Source organism: Monodelphis domestica, chromosome 1 (genome assembly GCF_027887165.1).
Source record: "Monodelphis domestica isolate mMonDom1 chromosome 1, mMonDom1.pri, whole genome shotgun sequence".
NCBI classification, from domain to species: domain Eukaryota; kingdom Metazoa; phylum Chordata; class Mammalia; order Didelphimorphia; family Didelphidae; genus Monodelphis; species Monodelphis domestica.
The window spans coordinates 144551286-144570239 of NC_077227.1; the positions used below are offsets into that span (position 1 = coordinate 144551286).

Consider the following 18954-nt stretch of genomic DNA (forward strand, 5'->3'; position numbering starts at 1 on the left):
CAAGGAAAGTTACCTTTTTGCCACATGTGCTTTAAGTTTAAATTTAAGTTTAAGTTTAAATTTAAGTTTAAATCCTCTTTCTCTTGGATCCTTTCTTCATTTGTTGGAGAGTAAGTTACAGATTTTTGGAGGGGGGGCAAGAGGAGAGAGATGTTTTGTCTTTACTGTTCTTACCCCACTACCTATGTAAATATCCTTTCCTAAAAGATAATTATATCTGACTAACTGATATCAACTGATAGCAAATAGGGAAAATATACTAGTGGTAGTTCATGAACTATAATATTTTAAAGAATACCTCCAGGCCTACCCTAGACCCTTAGGGGACTAGTACTTACTGAGTCTGGGGACCCAAACCCAAAGATGTGAGTTTTGGGAAAGTAACTCTAGAACATGTGCTAAATGTACTTGCCACTGGATGTGAAATTGGCTTTCCTTCCACAGACTTGACTATAAAGATGCAGAAGTGCTTATTTCTTTGCAAGATCCCATGTTTTTTGCCCCGGTCTGAGGCATGCTACAATTTGTCCTTTTTCCTTGTTCAACCCCCACAACTCAACTCAGAGTTCTGAGTATTTTCACAATGAGGTTAAAATACAATTATTAGCTTCTGAACCCTTGTTTGTGTTTTTCTCCATTATTTCTTCATAAGTAATACTCTAGAACTAGACTTCTCCACTTTACCACTTCAGCTTTTCTAAAATTAAAGAGATACAAACTTTATATGTAGACAAAAAAAAAAGATCACTTATAAAATTAAGTATACACATCCATTTCACACAGCGATCAATAATTATTTAAAACACTTTACTTTGGTGAATTAGAAAGAAATACAGGCTTTTTTGTTATGGGATATTAATTGTTTTTATTAACTTAGTACTTAAAATTTATTCTCTTTGCTTCATTTTTGTTTTTGGGGTTTTTTTTTGGTTGCTGATCCATGTGGTTCATGGTTCTCACCTTCTTACAGAAGAAAGGGCCAGTACATTAGAGATGAAAGAAAAGAGCAGGGCAAAGTGGCTATTCAAAGAAAATAGGGCAAAATCCTGTTTTTCCATACTAAAATAAGTTGACCAAGCAGATCTGTGCATCTTACTGCAAAAATATGAAACATTTTTCAAAATAATTAATATTGGCAAAAATTATAACACATAGCTTAAAAATGATATCCACAAATATTTCAAGGAAGAATAAGTCATTCTTTGTCCATATAGGCTTGCAGAACACACAGAAAAGTATCCACTTGCCTTAAAAACACATCTACTGAAAATAAACCCACAACTGCATAAGTTACTTAAAATAAATGTCACTAAATGTATTTTAAAAGCAATTCTGTAAAACAAGTGATTCTCTTAAAACTCCATTGAAAAGATTTGATTTGTTTGATGGAATTGATTAGTATAATTAAGGTTTTTTTTTCTTGGCTTTTTTGTTAAAACGCCCAAGATATTCTGCTGTCATCCTCTGGAAGATTTTAACAGAGAGTCAAATTAATACAAGTAAACTGACATTCTTGAGATTAAAAAAAACAAACAAACAAACAAACCCTACTTATAGAAGATCTGTGGCAATATGAATAATGTGATGAACTGATTTCAATAGCAGAGTTCTGCAAAGAAAGCAATAATCTTCTGATTTGGCTTTTGGATTTGAATGGGTAAACCATTAATAATAGTTTCATAATTAGCTTTAGTAAACAGAAATAGACACTTTATCCCCAGAGATCGTAAAGCATGTGGCCGAAACTACAACATATTTAGTCTCATCAAATGGCCAATTTAATGCTTTTGCTTGATGTTGAAGTTTTGTAACTTGTCCAATTTTTCAACGTATGTGTGGTCAGAACACAAATGTATTTTATTGTTTTAAACTATCTTGTATAGATTTATAGTGATGCCATCCAATAGCATATGGTAGGGAAAAATACTTTTTGTATTAGATTTCTTCCCTTCCTGCTTTGGTTTTGGAGATTTAGTGAACCCATGTTCCCACATGCTGCTATGAGTCCTGAGCATGGAATCTTAAAATTCGTAGTGTTTCCATTTTGAGTTTGTTAAGAGGATTTGGCTAATATGGCCAAGGTGCACAAGTTATATATCCATTACAGCTCAGGAGGCCAGTGTTTGAAAGAATTAATATCACCATTTCAAAAATTTCCCTCTGAGACTTCCACAACAATAACAAAATTCCATCATGTGTTAAAAAAAGACACAAGTTCATGGTGAGATTAAAACTGTCAAACATAAAAGAGCATCCTCAACAACCCTATATGAAAACTCTCTCCAAAATGAAAAATATTTTGTCCTGAAGGTTGAGCAAAGCTGGACTTGCAGGATTCTCTCTTTCTTAGGTGTAGACACTGAAACACTCTATCCAGCCAGGAGACATGTCCGACAGCAAAGCTGTGTGAAGAGCTTCCGCTCGCAGAGATTATTTGATTTTACCATTTCACAAAACATTTCAGCAGCTGGAGTTCCACATTTAAAGGGGAAAAAGAGAGAGAGAGAGAATGTATCATGAGACTTCTGCATTAAGATGCCAAAAGGAATATGTGGAAAAGCAAACTCTTTCATGTAGAATAGCACAGTTCATCATTTTTATGTGTTGTACAAAAAAAAAAACCCAAATCACAAAATATGATGATCATTTAAAAAGGGATCTTTCTACTCTTTAAAGATAAGCTCAGATTCTGGAAAACCAGCTAAATTTTTTCTTAATCCTTTGCTAATTGTAAACTAAATAAATTGAGAGGTGCTGCCCTACTCACATCCCTTCCTCCTTGTGAGACCTTCTGTCTCCTTCCTCCTAAGCCAACTTTTGCCCTATAGAGGAAGGACCATATAATGGAAAGAATAATGAGATTGGATATGGCTCTGCCAACTTACTATCTTGATGGTCTCAGGCAAGTCACTTTACCTTCCTGGGCTTCAGTTAGCTCATCTGTTAGATGGAGTGAGGGTGGCTGGGATAGTTAGCTATGTTGTTTAAGCTAGTAGTTTCTTCCTTCAGTGGCAATACAAGGATTGCTTAGATTCTAATTATACCTGAACTGGCCATCATATTTCTGGGATGGAGAAACAGTGCAAAATTTAAAAAATTTAAAACTAAACCAACATTCAGTGGAAACACTAATGGTATATTGGGTCTCAGTTTCCAAGCCAGTGACTCTGATCAGTGTGTAAGATCCCAGGAGAAGATGATACTGCAGAAAACAAGACTGCCTTCAAATGATTTGATACAGGGGAGCAGTGGAATGACAACTGAACCCCTGGGATTCGGAAGACACATTCTCATCTCAGTTCTGCTACTAAGTAGCTGTTTTGCCCTGGGCAAGCCACTCTACTTTTTTATATTCCAGCATGATTACCTTAAAATAAAGGATCATAGAACCTTTAACTAAGGTCTCCCTTATCTGGTTTCAAATTCTAAGGAAAAAAAAAACAGAAAAAATTTCTAAGAAAGTCAATTCAATATTAAGAAAATGTTAGAAGAGAGAAATTTCTCTTCTATTTCTCTTTAAAGAAATGATATATTATAGATTGGAGTCTCACTCAAAACTTAATAATATGCAGCCTTAAGGATATAACTCATGTTGGGTATGCCTGTCTTCAGTATTCAGTAACCCTGGAGAGCCTGTAGTAAAAGATGTAATTCAGTTCAGTTGTATATTAGGGTTACTAACCATTGCTGCAGGTGTCATTTGCAACACATGTATTTCCAAGAAGCATGAAACCTGCTTTACACTTGACACAATTCTTGCTGGAGCCTTCACAATGTAAACAGTTTTCTTCACACCTGTTGGAGGAGACAAAGTCCCAAACTTGAGAAATTCTCTCAAACACTCCCCAAGTGACTAAGATGTTACTGAATGCTCTGCGATACTTTTGCTGAAGTATATATATACCTACAGTATTAACAGATAGTCCAGTAGAGAGGTTCTATGTTAATACAAACAAGTCAAGGAAACAGGAAAATGGTAAGAAATTGTTTGTATCACTCTCCTGCACAAGGGTAAATCTGTCCATCTCTTTTCTTTCTCGGTGTCTCTTGTCTTGTTCTGTTCCCTCCACAAAGATACTTAAAGACTTAAAAACAACTTATCCTTTGTCTTATTATCAGTTCTATGACAGAAGAGCAGCAAGGGTGAGGCAATTGGGGTTAAGTGATTTTTAAAGTATTTTTTCCAGGGCAATACAGGTAGGAAGTATCTGAGGCTAGATTTGAACTCAGGTCTTCTTGACTCCAGACCTGGGACTTTATCCACTGTAATACCGAGCTGCCCCAATTTGTTACATTTTAAGAGATTACTAATGACAGATTCTAGATTGGACTAAGAAAAGCTCTGGGTGTTGCACAAACATAGAAATAACAGAGACAGGACTTGAATCTAGGTTCCAGGACTCCAAAGTTGGTAGCACTTTTCACTGCCTCTGGTACAATGTTCACATTAAGTCCCCGAACTTATAGAAACAGCAAGCCTAGCTTTCATCTTCTGGGACTGAGGATGCATTATTAATGGCAGAGATTATTATCATTCAATTCCAAGATTTCCCTGGGTTAGGGATATTTAGTTTAATTATACAAGAACCATCTGGCTGGTTAAAAGTAAAGAGTTTGCTTCAGAGAAGAGATCAGGGGCCAGATCAAGAGCCGTCAAGGAAAGTTGAAGCTGAGCAAATTAATCCTGCAAGCTAACTAAAGATGCAGGGGAACACACATCAGCATATTTGTAAAATAATCGCCACCAAAATTGGGTGCCATAAGATCACAGAAATGTACATGACTCATTATTCTCACACTAGTTTACTGACTTGCTTTTAAAAAAGCAAAAGGGGGAAACAAACAAGCAATTATCAAAGGACAACCCCCTACATCGAGCTCCTTAGCAGTGGTAGAGAGAGAACTGGATATAATAAGGACAAATGATTGAACGGGGCTTGTTAAAAGCTGGATTTCTGTCAAGGCCATAACCAGCATTAATGAAGGAAAGAATAGTCTCTTCCTTGCAAGTACCTGTCCAGAAACAGGAAACCAGTTGTGCTTGAGAAAAAATACAAGTCCACTGGGAAAGGAAGGGGGGAAAGTCTGTCTTATTCTACAGATATTTATTAGAAAAACAAGTCAGCCTAAAATATTTCTCGGTTACCATAGCACTCAAGTGTATAAAAGTCAAAGGAATGCATTTGTAATTGAACTGAGGTAAAGGGCCACCGAAGAAATTAAACAAATGTTCTGTTCGACAGAGGTGCATATAGTAACTGTATTAAGTCACAACAAGATATGCTGTTAGAAGAGATAAATTAAAAAAAAAAACAACCTCAGATAGGTTTTCTGAAGTTTAGGAAGAAGTAGTGCTTTTTATAATTCTAGCTGTCAGTGTCCAGAAGCATTGTTCAATCAACTAGCAAACATTTATTAAGCAGCTTTGATGTTCTAGGTACTGCGTTTGGTCATGGAGATGCACATACAAAAGTAAGACAGTTCAATCTACAAAGCTGGGCCATCCAATAAGTTGGGAGACATGGCCTGAATCAGAGGTGTCAAACACAGAGGCCAGGGCTTTATGGTCCCCAACATTCCAAAGCCCAGTCTGAACCAGGTAAAAACGTATTTGGGAAAAATATGACAAAACAAATAAAATACAACAGAACAGAGATAATGTTAATATGTAGTTTTCTAAGTAAATACATGGCCCACTGGGATTTTTGTGTGGTTTAGCAGCCCTTGTTTCTATTTGAGTTTGACACCAATGGTCTAGGCAGCAAAGAAGTTCTAATTGCAGAATGGTGAGGCAGTTTTTTTCCATGACTTATAGCAAAGAATAGCTCCCAGGGAATCAGGGAAGAGAACCAATTGCACCCTAGGGGTGGTCTATGGGGAGTTGGGGAAGAAAGGATATAATTATTCTATGTTGGTTGCTTGCTTGGAATCTGGCCGGATCCTGGGGCTCAACACTTTTGCTCATAACAATCCTTCTGAGGAATCTTTACTGGTCATGACCTTATTTCAGACTGTGTCTCTTTCTCTGAATTGTGCCTCAGGCATACCAGGTTACTCATGGAGTCTATCTGGAGACCCAGAACTGAAGACTACAGCAGCATTTCTCCCATCGAAATTAGACAAGTAAGGATTAATATGCCTGCTGAAAGGGCAGTGCAACTGAGTCAGGAAGTTATAGGTTTAGTTTCTGCCTCAAGTATTACCTGTAAAACCTCTGGGCAAGTTACTTAACCTCTTTCAATCTTAGTTTTCTCATCTGTAAAATGGAATCTAATAATACTCTTCCAAAGTGTATAATTTTAAAAGATCTAATGTGAGAGTCACATAAAGAGCTTTGCAAGGATAAAGTGCTATATAAAAACTATCCATTATCACTTTTGTGACCATTTTCATTGATAGTAACAATATAAACTGGATTGTTTTGAAGAGGCCATACTTGTAAACTCGTGATGTATAAAGAATTCTGGACATATGGGCTGTAATCTTGACTTTGTCCCTAACCGGATTTATGATCTTGAGCAAATCACTTACAGCTCCATATTGCTTTCCTCAACTATAAAATGAGGATAATCCTTGCCTTGAAAGGTTATTATGAAGATAAAGCAAGATAAGGGACACAAAAAGCTTACACAAGGCCTAAACATAAGCTCCACTCCCATGGGGACACAGACATCAAATACATAGCTTTGGGTGCTTCGTTTAAGTTGCTTCATTGACACGTAATGAACCACAATCCTATTTAGCCTCAAGAACTTCCAAGAAGGGATTATGTACCTTGTACACACTTTCTGCAGGAAACCTGGCACCTTGGCAAAATAAAATCCCTCATTGCAGCCCGGGACACATTTCTTCTCATGGATTTTAAAATTGTTGACACAATAGACACATTCTTCTTTGCCTGGCCCTGGAAAATACAGGAAAAGAAGCCAATTTCAAAAACCACAAATGATAATTACTGTGTGGTATCAATGCCACATTGTTCAAAGTGGGGCAGAGAGGTAACAGTGGCTCTCAGCCCAATTCAGTGACCCTTGGGTAAGAAAAGCAAGTTAGGCAGGCAGCTCTAGGTCTCATTCCTTAAGTGGTAATATTTAAATAGTTCACAAATCTAGTATATGAGAATTAATACATAACGTATCTGGGAGAATCAGAAGCAAAGTCAAAATATAATCATCCTGATAATAGCACACAGATATATTGTATGTCAAAGTCTACAGAGCTCCTGGCCTTTAACATTTGTGAGATAGGTAATATAAATATTATTCCCATTTTACAGATGGGTAATTAAGGCTCATGAAGATTTAAATAACTTGCCTAAAATCTGACAAGCAGGAAGTTCCAGACCTTGCGACTTGAACCTAGGTATCCTGTTTCCAGGTTCTGTGCTCTTTGTATGTATGATACTATACTGCTTTTGAACATCTCAGAATATTCTAGCTGACATCCTCTGTTAGCCTTAATGGAACACTTTCTGGACATGCTCTTTTTAGGTCTTGTGGTTTGACAATATGGGCTAACTAGGGAGCAACTTTGTAAATGTGTGTGTAGAGGCATATGCTGTGGCTTTGTCCTTTATGACCATGATGTATAGTGAGGAGTGGACAAATTATTTAAAAACCCTGGAGGAGCGCAATGATGCCAGGAACCCCAAGTGGAAGACAGAAAAATAGGAAGAAGTCAGCGATTAGGCAGTCAGAAGGGGATTTACCACCCTGTGTTAGGCAGTTGGGTCTGGAAGTAGCAACTCATCTCCCAGCAGTTGGCAACATCTGATGCTTTAGAGAAGGGCAGTAAGATGACACCTGGCTAATCTCTCAAGTTATAAACAGTGGGGAGAAATGACTCCAGATGTTTCTAGATAACTAGTATCTGCTGGATTTAAAAGAAAAAAAGAAATCTGGTTCACTCCCTTGAAGTCCAGTTTCAAAAGCAGATAATATCTGACTCCTGCCTATTTAAAAGTATGAAAGATACACTAAGTAGAAATCCCATTAAGGACATTCTTCCAGACAACATTAAGGAGAAGGACTACTAGCTCCCACTTTTGTCATTACTGTACCAGGGTATATATCTTCACAATCACAAAACTTTTAAGCGCTGGAAGGGACCTTAGAGAGTATCTGGTCTGATCATCTTGTTTTACACACAAGGAAACTGAGGCCTGGAAAGGTTAAGTGCTTATCCAAGGTCACATTTAATTCTCTTTGAGGAAAATGGCTACTAAAATGGTTTGGTTGGAAAGTTCATGAGAGACAGTATTATAAAGTAAGACTAGAAATGTATGTGGCAGCCAAATTGTAGAGAACTTTAAATGACAGGTTAAATATTTTGTATTGTAGCAAAGAGGCAGTAGGGAGCTACTGAAGATGTGTGGGTTATGAAAGATGGTGTAAACATCAAAGCTCTATGTAAATAAGAATTACCATAATATTACAACAATCTGTACCATAGTCATCTGAATGCGATTTTATTCCTATTTAGCCTCTGATCACTTCTTTCCTGCTAAATACTTTGAGTGACCAACCACATGAAGGGAAAATAACCTTGCCTGTGGTGGCCATTTTCTCTCTTCTCCCAAGATATTTCTCTTTTATGATGACTTTAATGGATTCAAAGTGAAAAAAAGACAATGAAGAGGAAAAAGCAAAGAGAGCCATAACTTCAAACAGTGAGGCAAATGAAGTACCCATAAGGAAGGTGAAAAAGAAAGTGTGCTGAATACAAATATAATGAATGGAATGTGATACCCCATATTGTCTCCTCAATGAAGGCAATTTGAAACCTTGGCTGGCAGAATATAAAGGGAGTAGCATTCTTCTTTCTATAGCTAGACCTTTGGGTCCCAGATTTCCCTGTTTTCACTGTTTCTGGTCTTTCTTTAATACCATTTCCCCTTTACCTTGAATATTGAAGTACATCAATCACACAAAGGCAGATTAACTATAAGTAAAATTTACTATAGAAGAGATTTGGGAGGGACTAGACATTTTTTACGTGAAGCATTCTAAGTAAAATTCATTTTACCTCCTTGGCAAAGAATTAGAGTACTGCTTCTATAGGGGACAGGTCAGGTTTTGATAGAACTTTAACTTCAGATAAGGAAATGGCTTTGTTCTAGGGCTGTGTTGGTGAATGTATGGCATGAGTGCCAAAGATGGCACATAGAATGCTCTCTGTGGGCATGTGTGCCCCCCACCCCCTTCATTACTAGAAAGGCAGAGGGACTTGGGCAGAGCTGCTCCCTTACCCCTCTCCACAGTGCCTGACAACATTTTTTTTTAAACCCTTACTTTTTGTCTTGGAGTCAATACTGTGTATTGGTTCCAAGGCAGAAGAGTGGTAAGGGCTAGGCAATGGGGGTTAAGTGACTTGCCCAAGGTCACACAGCTGGGAAGTGTCTGAGGTCAAATTTGAACCTAGAACCTCTGGGTTCTCTGGGCCTGGCTCTCAATACACTGAGTCACCCAGATGCCCCTTTGACAACATTTTTTCACTTTACCCTCCCCTCTGCCCAGCAGCCCAATGGAAGCTCACAGCGGATAAGGTGGGTAGCTCACAGGTGGCAGAGCTGGAGGGGAGTAGAGTTCTTGGTCCAATCCTCTTTCCCTCTGCACTTAAGATATTTTTTCACTTTACCCACCCCTCAACCCTCTAGCAGCCCAATGGGAGAGCTTTTTCCCTTCCTTGTGTGTGGGGTAAGGGAGGGATGGGGCATGGCACAGGGTTTCTGGGAGAGGCAGGGCACGGTGCATGGCCTCTAAAAGCTTTGCCATCACTGTTCTAGGGTGTCAAATCTAAAAAACAACTTTTATACTCTTCTAAGGAAAAAAGCCTGGAGGATGTCTGGTGGTTTAGTGGTAAAGTTATGGCCAGGAAAAAGCTGGTGATAATGGGAGAAGGCAACCTGTGAACATCTATAGAAATTCATTAGGGTTCCACCAACAAAACCCAATATTGGGCTGTAAAGGGTTCCACCCCCCCCCCCTTCATTCTGTGGAAAGGCAGGAGAAAGGAACTTGTTTCACTGGTAGAGCTCAGGGGTCTTCTTCATTATTCTTCTTCCTCCTAGATCCCAGAAGCCTTTTCAGTCCACAACAGTTTTGCCCTCCTTGGCTTCTCATACTTTTCTGAGGCCCAGAATCTAGGAGTTGTTTGTGAAATCTCAGAGGAAAGTATGACAGGCCACCCCATGTTCATCTGAAATATTTCCCAAAGGCTAGAAGTCTTTCTCTCTTTCTATAAATCTGCCCCAGGAGAAGGGTAGTACAAGGTGGAGACACAAAAGTTGTGGCAAGATGGGAGATGGAGTTAGTCCTCCATCTCTAGAACTTTTCTTTCCTTTAAGCTTTCTCTTATTAAGTCACTTAAATTTCCTAGGGGAACTGAATAAGTAGGAAAGCTAACTTGGGGCTAAAGTGAATCCAAAAGAAAGCTGCCCTTTCTACCTTCCCTTTTTGCTGCTTGTCCTGATTCATGAAACTAGGGACTACTGCTTTGGAAGGGCTTGCTCTGGGTCTGGATGATGGATTTTAACAACCTGGCTGAGTGTACTGGGTTAGGAGTCAGAACTGGGTTTTATTTCCTTCTTGGGATATATTATTCACAATATTCCTCATTAATACTTAGAAAATGTACCTGTATTTTAAAGGTAACACCCAAAGGGAAAAAGCCCAATTTGTTAAAAAAAATACATATAGCAGTTCTTTTTGTGGTGGCAAAGATTGGAAACTGAGGGAATGCCCATCAATTAGTTGGCTGAACAAGTTGTGGTATATGATTGTAATGGAATATTATTGTTTTTAAGAAATGACAGGCAGTCCGGTTTCAGAAAAAAATGGACAGACTTACATGAACTGATGCAGGGTGAATTGAGCAGAACTGGGAGAACATTGTACACAATAACAGACAGCAATACTATATAATGAACAACTCTGAATGACAGATATTCTCAGCAATCCAATTCAATCCCAAAGGACTCATGATGAAAAATGCTATCTGTTTCTATTGAAAGAACTGATAGAGTCTACATGCAGATTGAAGATTACTATCTTTCACTTCTTTTATCTTTTTTGAGTTTTGTTCCACAAAATGACTAATAAGGAAATACGTTTTACATGTTTGCACATATATAACCTATATCAGACTGTTTATCAAATCAGGGAGGGGGAGGGAAGAAAGGGAGACAGAGAATTTGGAATTCAAAATTTAAAAAAATGAGTGTTAAAAGGTGTTTTTACATGTAATTGAGGGAAAAGAAAATGTTATTTTGAAAAGGTAACATCCATATGTTTCCATTGTGCTCTAATAGTCATTCATTTACATTTTAACACAGCTATCTCTGGTCCTTTGAGGTCTCTTTCCCCAATTCAGAATCATTTTTATTCAAAAAGGATGATGAGATATACACAGAGAATAAGAAAGGAAACATTTAGTTTGCATTTATTTATTTATATTATTTAAGATTAGGGTCCCCAAATTTTAAGAAAATAGCATTTGCAAATATGGGAGGGAATACTGATGTTTCAAAATAATTTTAAAATTAATTATTCATATAGGAAATGGAAGTACTTGTTGAATACAAACTATCTCCAATGTGTATTTGACAAAATGAAAAGTAATTCTTGCAAAATATTAGGATACAAGAACTGTTAAAAAGAAAAAAAAACAAGGGATTAAGGGTCTTGTTTTCAGTAGCTTATCTTTCTGCCATTGTTAGGTAAATGCCATCTAAGCTCAGAGTGATGCTTTGTCACTTTCTGAAAAGAGAGGGTGAAGGGCGAGATGAATGTCATCATGGCAGAAGTAGAAGTACCTATACTTATCCTTAGCTCTGTGTTGTTTACTATTTAACATTTCTCTCAATGACTTAGACAATGTAATGCAGATGACAGAAATCTGAAGTTAGCTAACACAATGGATTAGTATGCAATAGGATCTCTCAAAGGGGTCAAGAATGGGATTAAAACTAATAAGATGAAATTGAATGGAGATAAATGTAAAGTATTATTCTTAGGCACAAAAAAAATCTGTTTCACAAGTAGAAGATAGGTAAGACGTGGTGAGAAAATGGTTTTTCTGAAAAAGATTTCAGGTTTTTAGTGCATAGTTAATGAGATGGAAGTATGTTATAGTAAAGCCAAAAAAGCTAATGTGATCTTAGGCTGAATTAAGAGCTTCTAGGAATAAGGAAGGTCTCATCAGAACTCATCTGGAGTATTGTGTTCATTTCTGGGGGCCAAAGTTTAAGAATAATATTGATAAGCCAGAAAGCATGCAAAGTAGGAAAATCATCATGATGAAGCAATATTGTCATTTAAGTGGAACCCAGAGTTAAATAGAAAATAGTTGAGGAATTCAAGAAACATTAAAATATTGGTACAGAAAGACACAAATCATAATAATGAAGGACTTGAATTATCTGAATTGTCTCTGAATATTATCTCTCTTTTCTATGAGATTAGCTGATTATTTTTATACTTACTGATTCAATTTGATCCAACAAATGTTAATGATAATCTTATCCTTTAAATTGGAGGAACCAATGAGAGAAAGTGCTATTCTTAGTCCAAATTTGATTAACAAGGAGGACCTGGTTTCTGTGGTAAAAATGATGGGAACTTCAGATAGAAATGATCCTTTCACCTCACAATTTATTGGTAGAGAAAGGAAAGCTGAGCACAGTCAGACATGTATTTAAAGATCAGGGGAATAGATTTCAAATGTTCCAGAGGAAAAAATGGGTAGGATAGCAGGGCCTAAAGTTCTATAGGATGAGTAGGCAGCTCTCAAGAATGAAATTCTGAAGACATAGGATGAACAATTTTGATGAGGAAAAAAAGGGAAATAGTCTAAAGAGATCAATGTAGATATTTGGGGAATTCATTGATCTACTTGGATTAAAAAAAAAAACCCTATAGAGAATGAAAGCAAGAACAGATAAAGGAGAATGGATCTTAAAGAAAGTCATCCTATAAAATAATTTCAGAGGTGATAAAGCAGAGGAAAGCTAAGGTCAACAACAAAACCTCTTAAAAAGCTAAATTGCTGGAAAAGAGTATGATTAAAAAAAGGGTAACCGCTTTTTGGGCTTGATGGAATGATAACAAATAATGATAATTGGTAATAACTGCGAGAGAAGACCAAACCATTTAACACATTTTATTTTGTTTTCTCTGCTGAGGTAAATGATCTTAGAACTAGAAAGGATAGAACAAACATGGTCAATAAGGAGTTGAAACCCAAGATAGTCATAAAGTAAGGGAGTACCTGGCTATGCTTAACCAGTTCAAACAACCAGGTCCTGAAAAACTACATCCAAGGATGTGGAAAAATCTGGCAAATATTATTGTTGACCTTTGTGACTTATTGTATATGACTGAATTATAAAATTAGTGTTTATGAATGACGAGTAATTTCTGATATACCATGAAGAACAGAAGAGGTCCACAAATCATAGTTGTAAGGATTGGACTATTGCTCTGCTCTAGCTGACAAAAGTTACTCCATGTTTGATCATTGACTTTACTTGTCTATGTACCAGGAAGTTCCTATTACCAAATCCTATCCAATAACTGATGTAGTAAGCATCATTTAGGCAAGTAATACAAAACTATTCTGGTCATAATTTAGCAAACTTCATCTAATCTATGCATGCAAAATCAGTAAACTTTCATAATCACAATGCCCTTGCTATTGATATGTAGGGAGGGTTTGTAATGGGGACCACCCACTGATTGACTTCCCCAAAGGTTTCCCTCCCACTTGGTCCCTGTGAATCTGCCCAGCTACAAAATTCACATATAAGTACAGAGACTCAGAGCTCTGTGTTCTTGACTGAGGCACACATCCCATTGTCTATGAGTAATAAACTGCCTGGCTTGTAATCCTTTGAGTGTTTTTGTGTTCTTTCTTAATATGTTATCCATGATGTCCTCATAGTAGCCCAGTGAGTCTGACCTTGATTCCTGACAGAATTTTAGAATATATTATTAAGGAGATGATCAGTGAAAGTCTAAAAAAAGGAAGCAGTGATCACCAAGATTTTGGATGGCTTCATCATGGACAAGTCATGTTAGAATAACCTAATTTTCTTTCTTGACAGAATTACTAAACTGATGGGTCAGTGAGATATTGTAAACAAACTTTACCTAGAATTTAGGTAGTATGTACCCTAAATTCTAGGTAAAGTTTGTTTATAATACCTCTACCTCTAATAACATAGAATTTAGCAAAGCATTTGAGAGTCATTCATAATTCTAGGAGACAAGATAGGGAAATAAGGGCTAGATTTAACAGTTATTTAGATTACAAACTGGTTGAATAGCTGGATTCAAAGAGTAGTCATTAACAGTTTGATGTCATCTGGGAAGTAGATCTCTGCTAGAATACTCCAAGGAAATATGTATGGCCTTATGATGTTTCGTATTTTTAAAAAAGTGACTTGAATGAAGAAAAAAGATCATATACTCACCAATTTTTAAATGGTACAGAACTTGGAAAATCTCAATAAGCTAGAATACTGGACTGATTCAAATAAAATGACCAAAAAAATCTTATATTTGTGTTTAAAAAATCAATCACATGAATCCAGATAAAATATTAGCAGTTCATCTATAAAAGATCTGGAGATTTCACTAGGCTGTATGCTATATATGAGTCAACAGTGTGATACGGAAGCCAAAAAAGCTAATTCCATCTCTGGCTGCATTAAGAAAGATACAATGACCAGTACTAGGAATATGATAGTTTTATTGTTCTCTGCCCTATTCAGACTACATTTAGAGTATTAAAGAAGACTGATAAACTTGGGAGTGTTTGGGGCAACTAGAACAGTAAAAGGGCTTGAGAGTAATACACTATACATAAATTAGATGAAGAAAGTAGAAACATTTAGGGTGAAGCAAAAAACCAAAACAAAACAACAACTCAGGTGAGACATATTGATTGTCTTTAAATATATGAAGATCTGTCTTGTGTAAGAGTGAACAGATGGTCCTTTTTGGTTCCAGAAGGCAAAACTCAGAGCAATAGGTAAAAGTTGAAAAGAGGGAGATAGAAACTCCAGATAAGGAAAAAATTCCTAACAATAGAAATGAACCCAAAGTGGAACAGGCTGCCTCAGTAGGCAGTGGTAGAAGTTTTCTCTTTCCTCGATGTCTTCATGTAGAAGCTGGATAATCATTGGAATATAAATAGGATTCCTGCTTAGGCACAATATTGACTAGATGGCTATTAACATCCTTTACAATGCTGAGATTCTGTGATCAGAATCTCCACTTCACAAATGAGGAATGCAGAACAAAAAAGGCAGTGGAGTGTAAAAATAAGAGCTAAGAAGAAACATAGCTTTATTCATTAAGCATCAATGACTATACCATTTCTATAATACGGGACTGAGATTTGTTCTCATACATCAAAAATAGATATGGAATTGAGTATGGTGGACATTTCTGTGAATCCGGTTACTTGGAAGGCTGATGCTGGCAGATCTCTTGAGCTTGGGTGTTCTGAGCTGCACAGGGATATACTGATCAAGTGTCCACACTAAGCATAGTATCAGTGTGCTGAGTCTGTTGGAGTAGGCAGGTAGGAGGCACCAGGTAGTCTATAAGGAGGGGCTCGCTGACCCAGGTCAGAAATGGAACAGGTCAAAACTCCTGTGCCAATAATAGGAGGAGCTGGCCAAAAAGTAACCACTGCCCTGTGAGATGAGGAGACCCAGTCTTAAAAAATAAAAAAGAAAGAGCATTTTTAAATGGAGAAATTCTAGGAAGGGCAGTCAAAATGACTGAATGGAAAATTGATTCCCTCAGGAAAAGTTAACAGAAGATTTAGAGAAGACTAAAGGTTGACTTGCTCCTTATATACATGAAGGACATAAGAAGGATGCTAGTGAATTGTTCACTATCTCCCAAGACACTCAAAGCAAGAGGAAGCCCAATTAAACAGTTGTCAGATTGTGGTTTTATACAAGGAATCTTTGTGGTATTCTCTGAATGATGAAACAATAGGCAAGTAGAGTATGGGAATTGCTTGCCCGAAGATCTTTGTAAATAAGAGAACCTGATTTAGATTATTGACTTGCCTAGAAGAAAAGACCTGCTGTGGATGATCTTCTGAGATCACTGGCAACTCTGTGACATTATGCTTAGTTTCATGATTGTGGTAAAACTTGGAAGTAATCCAAAGTCATGTGTCTCACAGGGTCCTACATACTAGACAATGCTATTCTGCTATTTCTAGATGTTAGGAAAAAGAAGGCTTCTAAGACTAGTTGGCAACAATACTCCAACTTAGAATACAGAGAACGAGCCATGGTGATTAAGAAACATTACCAATGACCTAAGGAAGGAAACAGTTCATAACTGTATATGTGAACAGTGAAGAATAAATAAAAAGATTAGAAATGGAACATCGTGAACTCTATATTGACTGGAATTTAAAGAAGAGAGGAATTTTCATAAGGGAGCCTAAGTCAGCTTTCTTGTATGCTTACCAAGAAGATGAATGAATAATTTAGAGTTAGTCCCACCCAGGAAATGAACCACATATGATAAATGGGATTTAAGCTAGTGAACATGAATTGCTTAGATATTTTATTATTATCATATCAGTCCATTCCCTTAAGGGTATGCATGAAAATTAAATGCAAATAATCCTATTTCTTTAAAATTATGAAAGCCAAACCCAAAGGAATATAGAATGAATTCAAGAAAACTGATGGAATTTAATGGTGTCTAGGATTTGCATCTGGCAAACAGGGAGGTGATCAGGATTAATAAGAAGGGCATAATGGGAAAATTTTCTTTTATTAGAACTTCAACCAACCTTTTACATTCTAGTAATAGTAATGTAATCTAGCATGCAGTCACACCAACAGGATAATCATTACTGTTTTCCCAAAGCATCCTTTTATGTTTATCACATGAGATGACTCATTCTTTGGCATGGCTAGGAAAACTTCCAGATTATCCAAACTATTTGGGGGCAAGGCAGACAGTATAGTGTACTGGGTAGAGAAATGGCCTCAGAATCATAAATACCTCACTTTAAGTCTCTGATATGCACTGGTTATGTGACATCTAACTTCCCAGTGCCTGAGGCCACTCTCTGAGACTACAGGTTGCAGAACTGTTGTTGATCTATATAGTCTAGTAGAAGGAGATTCCTTCTTGGAAGTTCCTTATGCCAATAAAGTTATAGGTTTGACTTAAAAAAGAAAAAAGAAAAGGCCAAAACAACTTAAAAATGGCTTTCTGACATAGAAGTAATATTTGGTTCAAAATAATGCTGGGTGGGGGCAGCTGGGTAGCTCAGGCCTAGAGATAGGAGGTCTTAGGTTCAAATCTGACCTCAGACACTTACCAGCTGTGTGCCCTTGGGCAAGTCACTTAACCCCCATTGCCTAGCCCTTACCACTCTTCTGCCTTGGAACCAATACACAATATTGACTCCAAGATGGAAGGTAAGGGTTTAAAAAAACACTGGGTAAACTCAGTGACTGTTAATTCATTTCAAATAGGCAAAAATGGCAAATGGCTACATCTTAGGTAGCCAATCTATTGCTAATCTCTGTTGCTACTTAGATCACATGTAGATAAAACATTGTGAAAATTAGGCTCTAGATAGAATTAGTTTTTTAAAAATTATTATTCTTAGAGTTACAGCAGTAGCTCCTTACAAATGTTGAAAGAAAAAGTGATTTGTTTTTTCCATCAAACAACTATACTCAAGGGCCCACAGTTATATTCTTCAATCTCTCTGGGCATTTTCCCTGGGCTCACCATAACAGAAATGTCTCTGAGATGTCTAGTCAAGGGACTGAAATATAGTGACAATATCATTACCAGCTAAGACTCCCCAAAGAGTAAGCACAAAGGGATTTTAAAACTTGCATGGACCATTAGACTTGGGCACAGGTGTTCAATTGAATAACTGCAGACTCAGATGTTCTAGAAGGCCATGCCTCACAGATTCAGAGTAATGGACAAACAAGAGCTGTGGAAGGATCTCAAAATCTGACATTAAGACAGCATTTGACCTCCAAATACTATCCACGAGATTAATGACAAGAGACAGTGAACTGGCTAAAGAACAAGAAAGGAAGAGTTGCCAGGAGGAGAATATTTCAGGTTGGAAAGACATTAACCTGAGACAGTCCCTAGATTTCAGTTAGAGCAACCCTTCAACCATGTCACTGGATTAAAAAAAAAGAGCAAAGGCAATGAGAGCACAGTTTTCAAGCTTACAGATGCTGCTATATTGGGTGTGACAACAGATAATGAGGAGTGATCAGGAGCAATGCAGTGAGATGTTGAAACGACTGCATGACTGGAGAAAGGATAAAAGAGGAGCTACATGCAGAGGTGAAATGAGAAGAGCACCCTGCCACACTCAAAACATTATTGGTGATAAAAAGTCTTTTTAGGCAGCAGGATTAAAGTTAGCATGCAATTCCACTGATGGCAATTTTGGAACCTGAATTTCCAAAAAAACTCAAAGTGGTAAATCAAAAAAGACAGTGAAAGGAAGAGTACAGGTGGTTAAAATTCCCTTCCTCTGAAATCTAGCATTCTCAACTGCAGCCTGAAGGGCTTAATAGATTCCTCTTAATCAACAAGGGACAAACAAAGAGTAATTGGCCCCAGTAACGGAAAGAGAATGGAATATGAAATCCTCATTTAGGTTTGGATAGGATAAATGAATTCAATGTCCATGTTTGATGACTGGGTTGAAAATCAGAATCTTCATTTTTCCAATAAGTTTTACATATGTATGCCATCATATTTCAAGAAGAAAAGGTTACCTCATACTAGACTGTTAAAGGAAGAACTCCTTGACATTCATTCATTCAGCTAATATTTCTTAAGCAGCTATTTCAGCTTGTGCAGGACACTAGTAGGCATTTTGAGGAATGTAAGGGCTAACAAACCATGCTCCTTGCTCTCACAGAGC

General features: G+C 37.2%; 1 protein-coding gene across 1 annotated transcript in view; it reads right to left on the reverse strand.

Moving 5' to 3' along the window:
• Positions 1–788: 788 nt before the first annotated feature.
• The window catches only part of PCSK6 (proprotein convertase subtilisin/kexin type 6), a 258521-nt gene continuing 240355 nt past the window's right edge, over positions 789–18954 (reverse strand). Inside the window, exons 20-22 of the mRNA XM_001373227.5 lie at positions 6775–6904; positions 3683–3795; positions 789–2467 (exon numbers count right to left, since the gene is read on the reverse strand). Coding sequence (XP_001373264.1) covers positions 2370–2467; positions 3683–3795; positions 6775–6904 — 341 coding nt within the window. The 3' untranslated portion in view covers positions 789–2369. The remainder of the gene's footprint in view (positions 2468–3682; positions 3796–6774; positions 6905–18954) is intronic.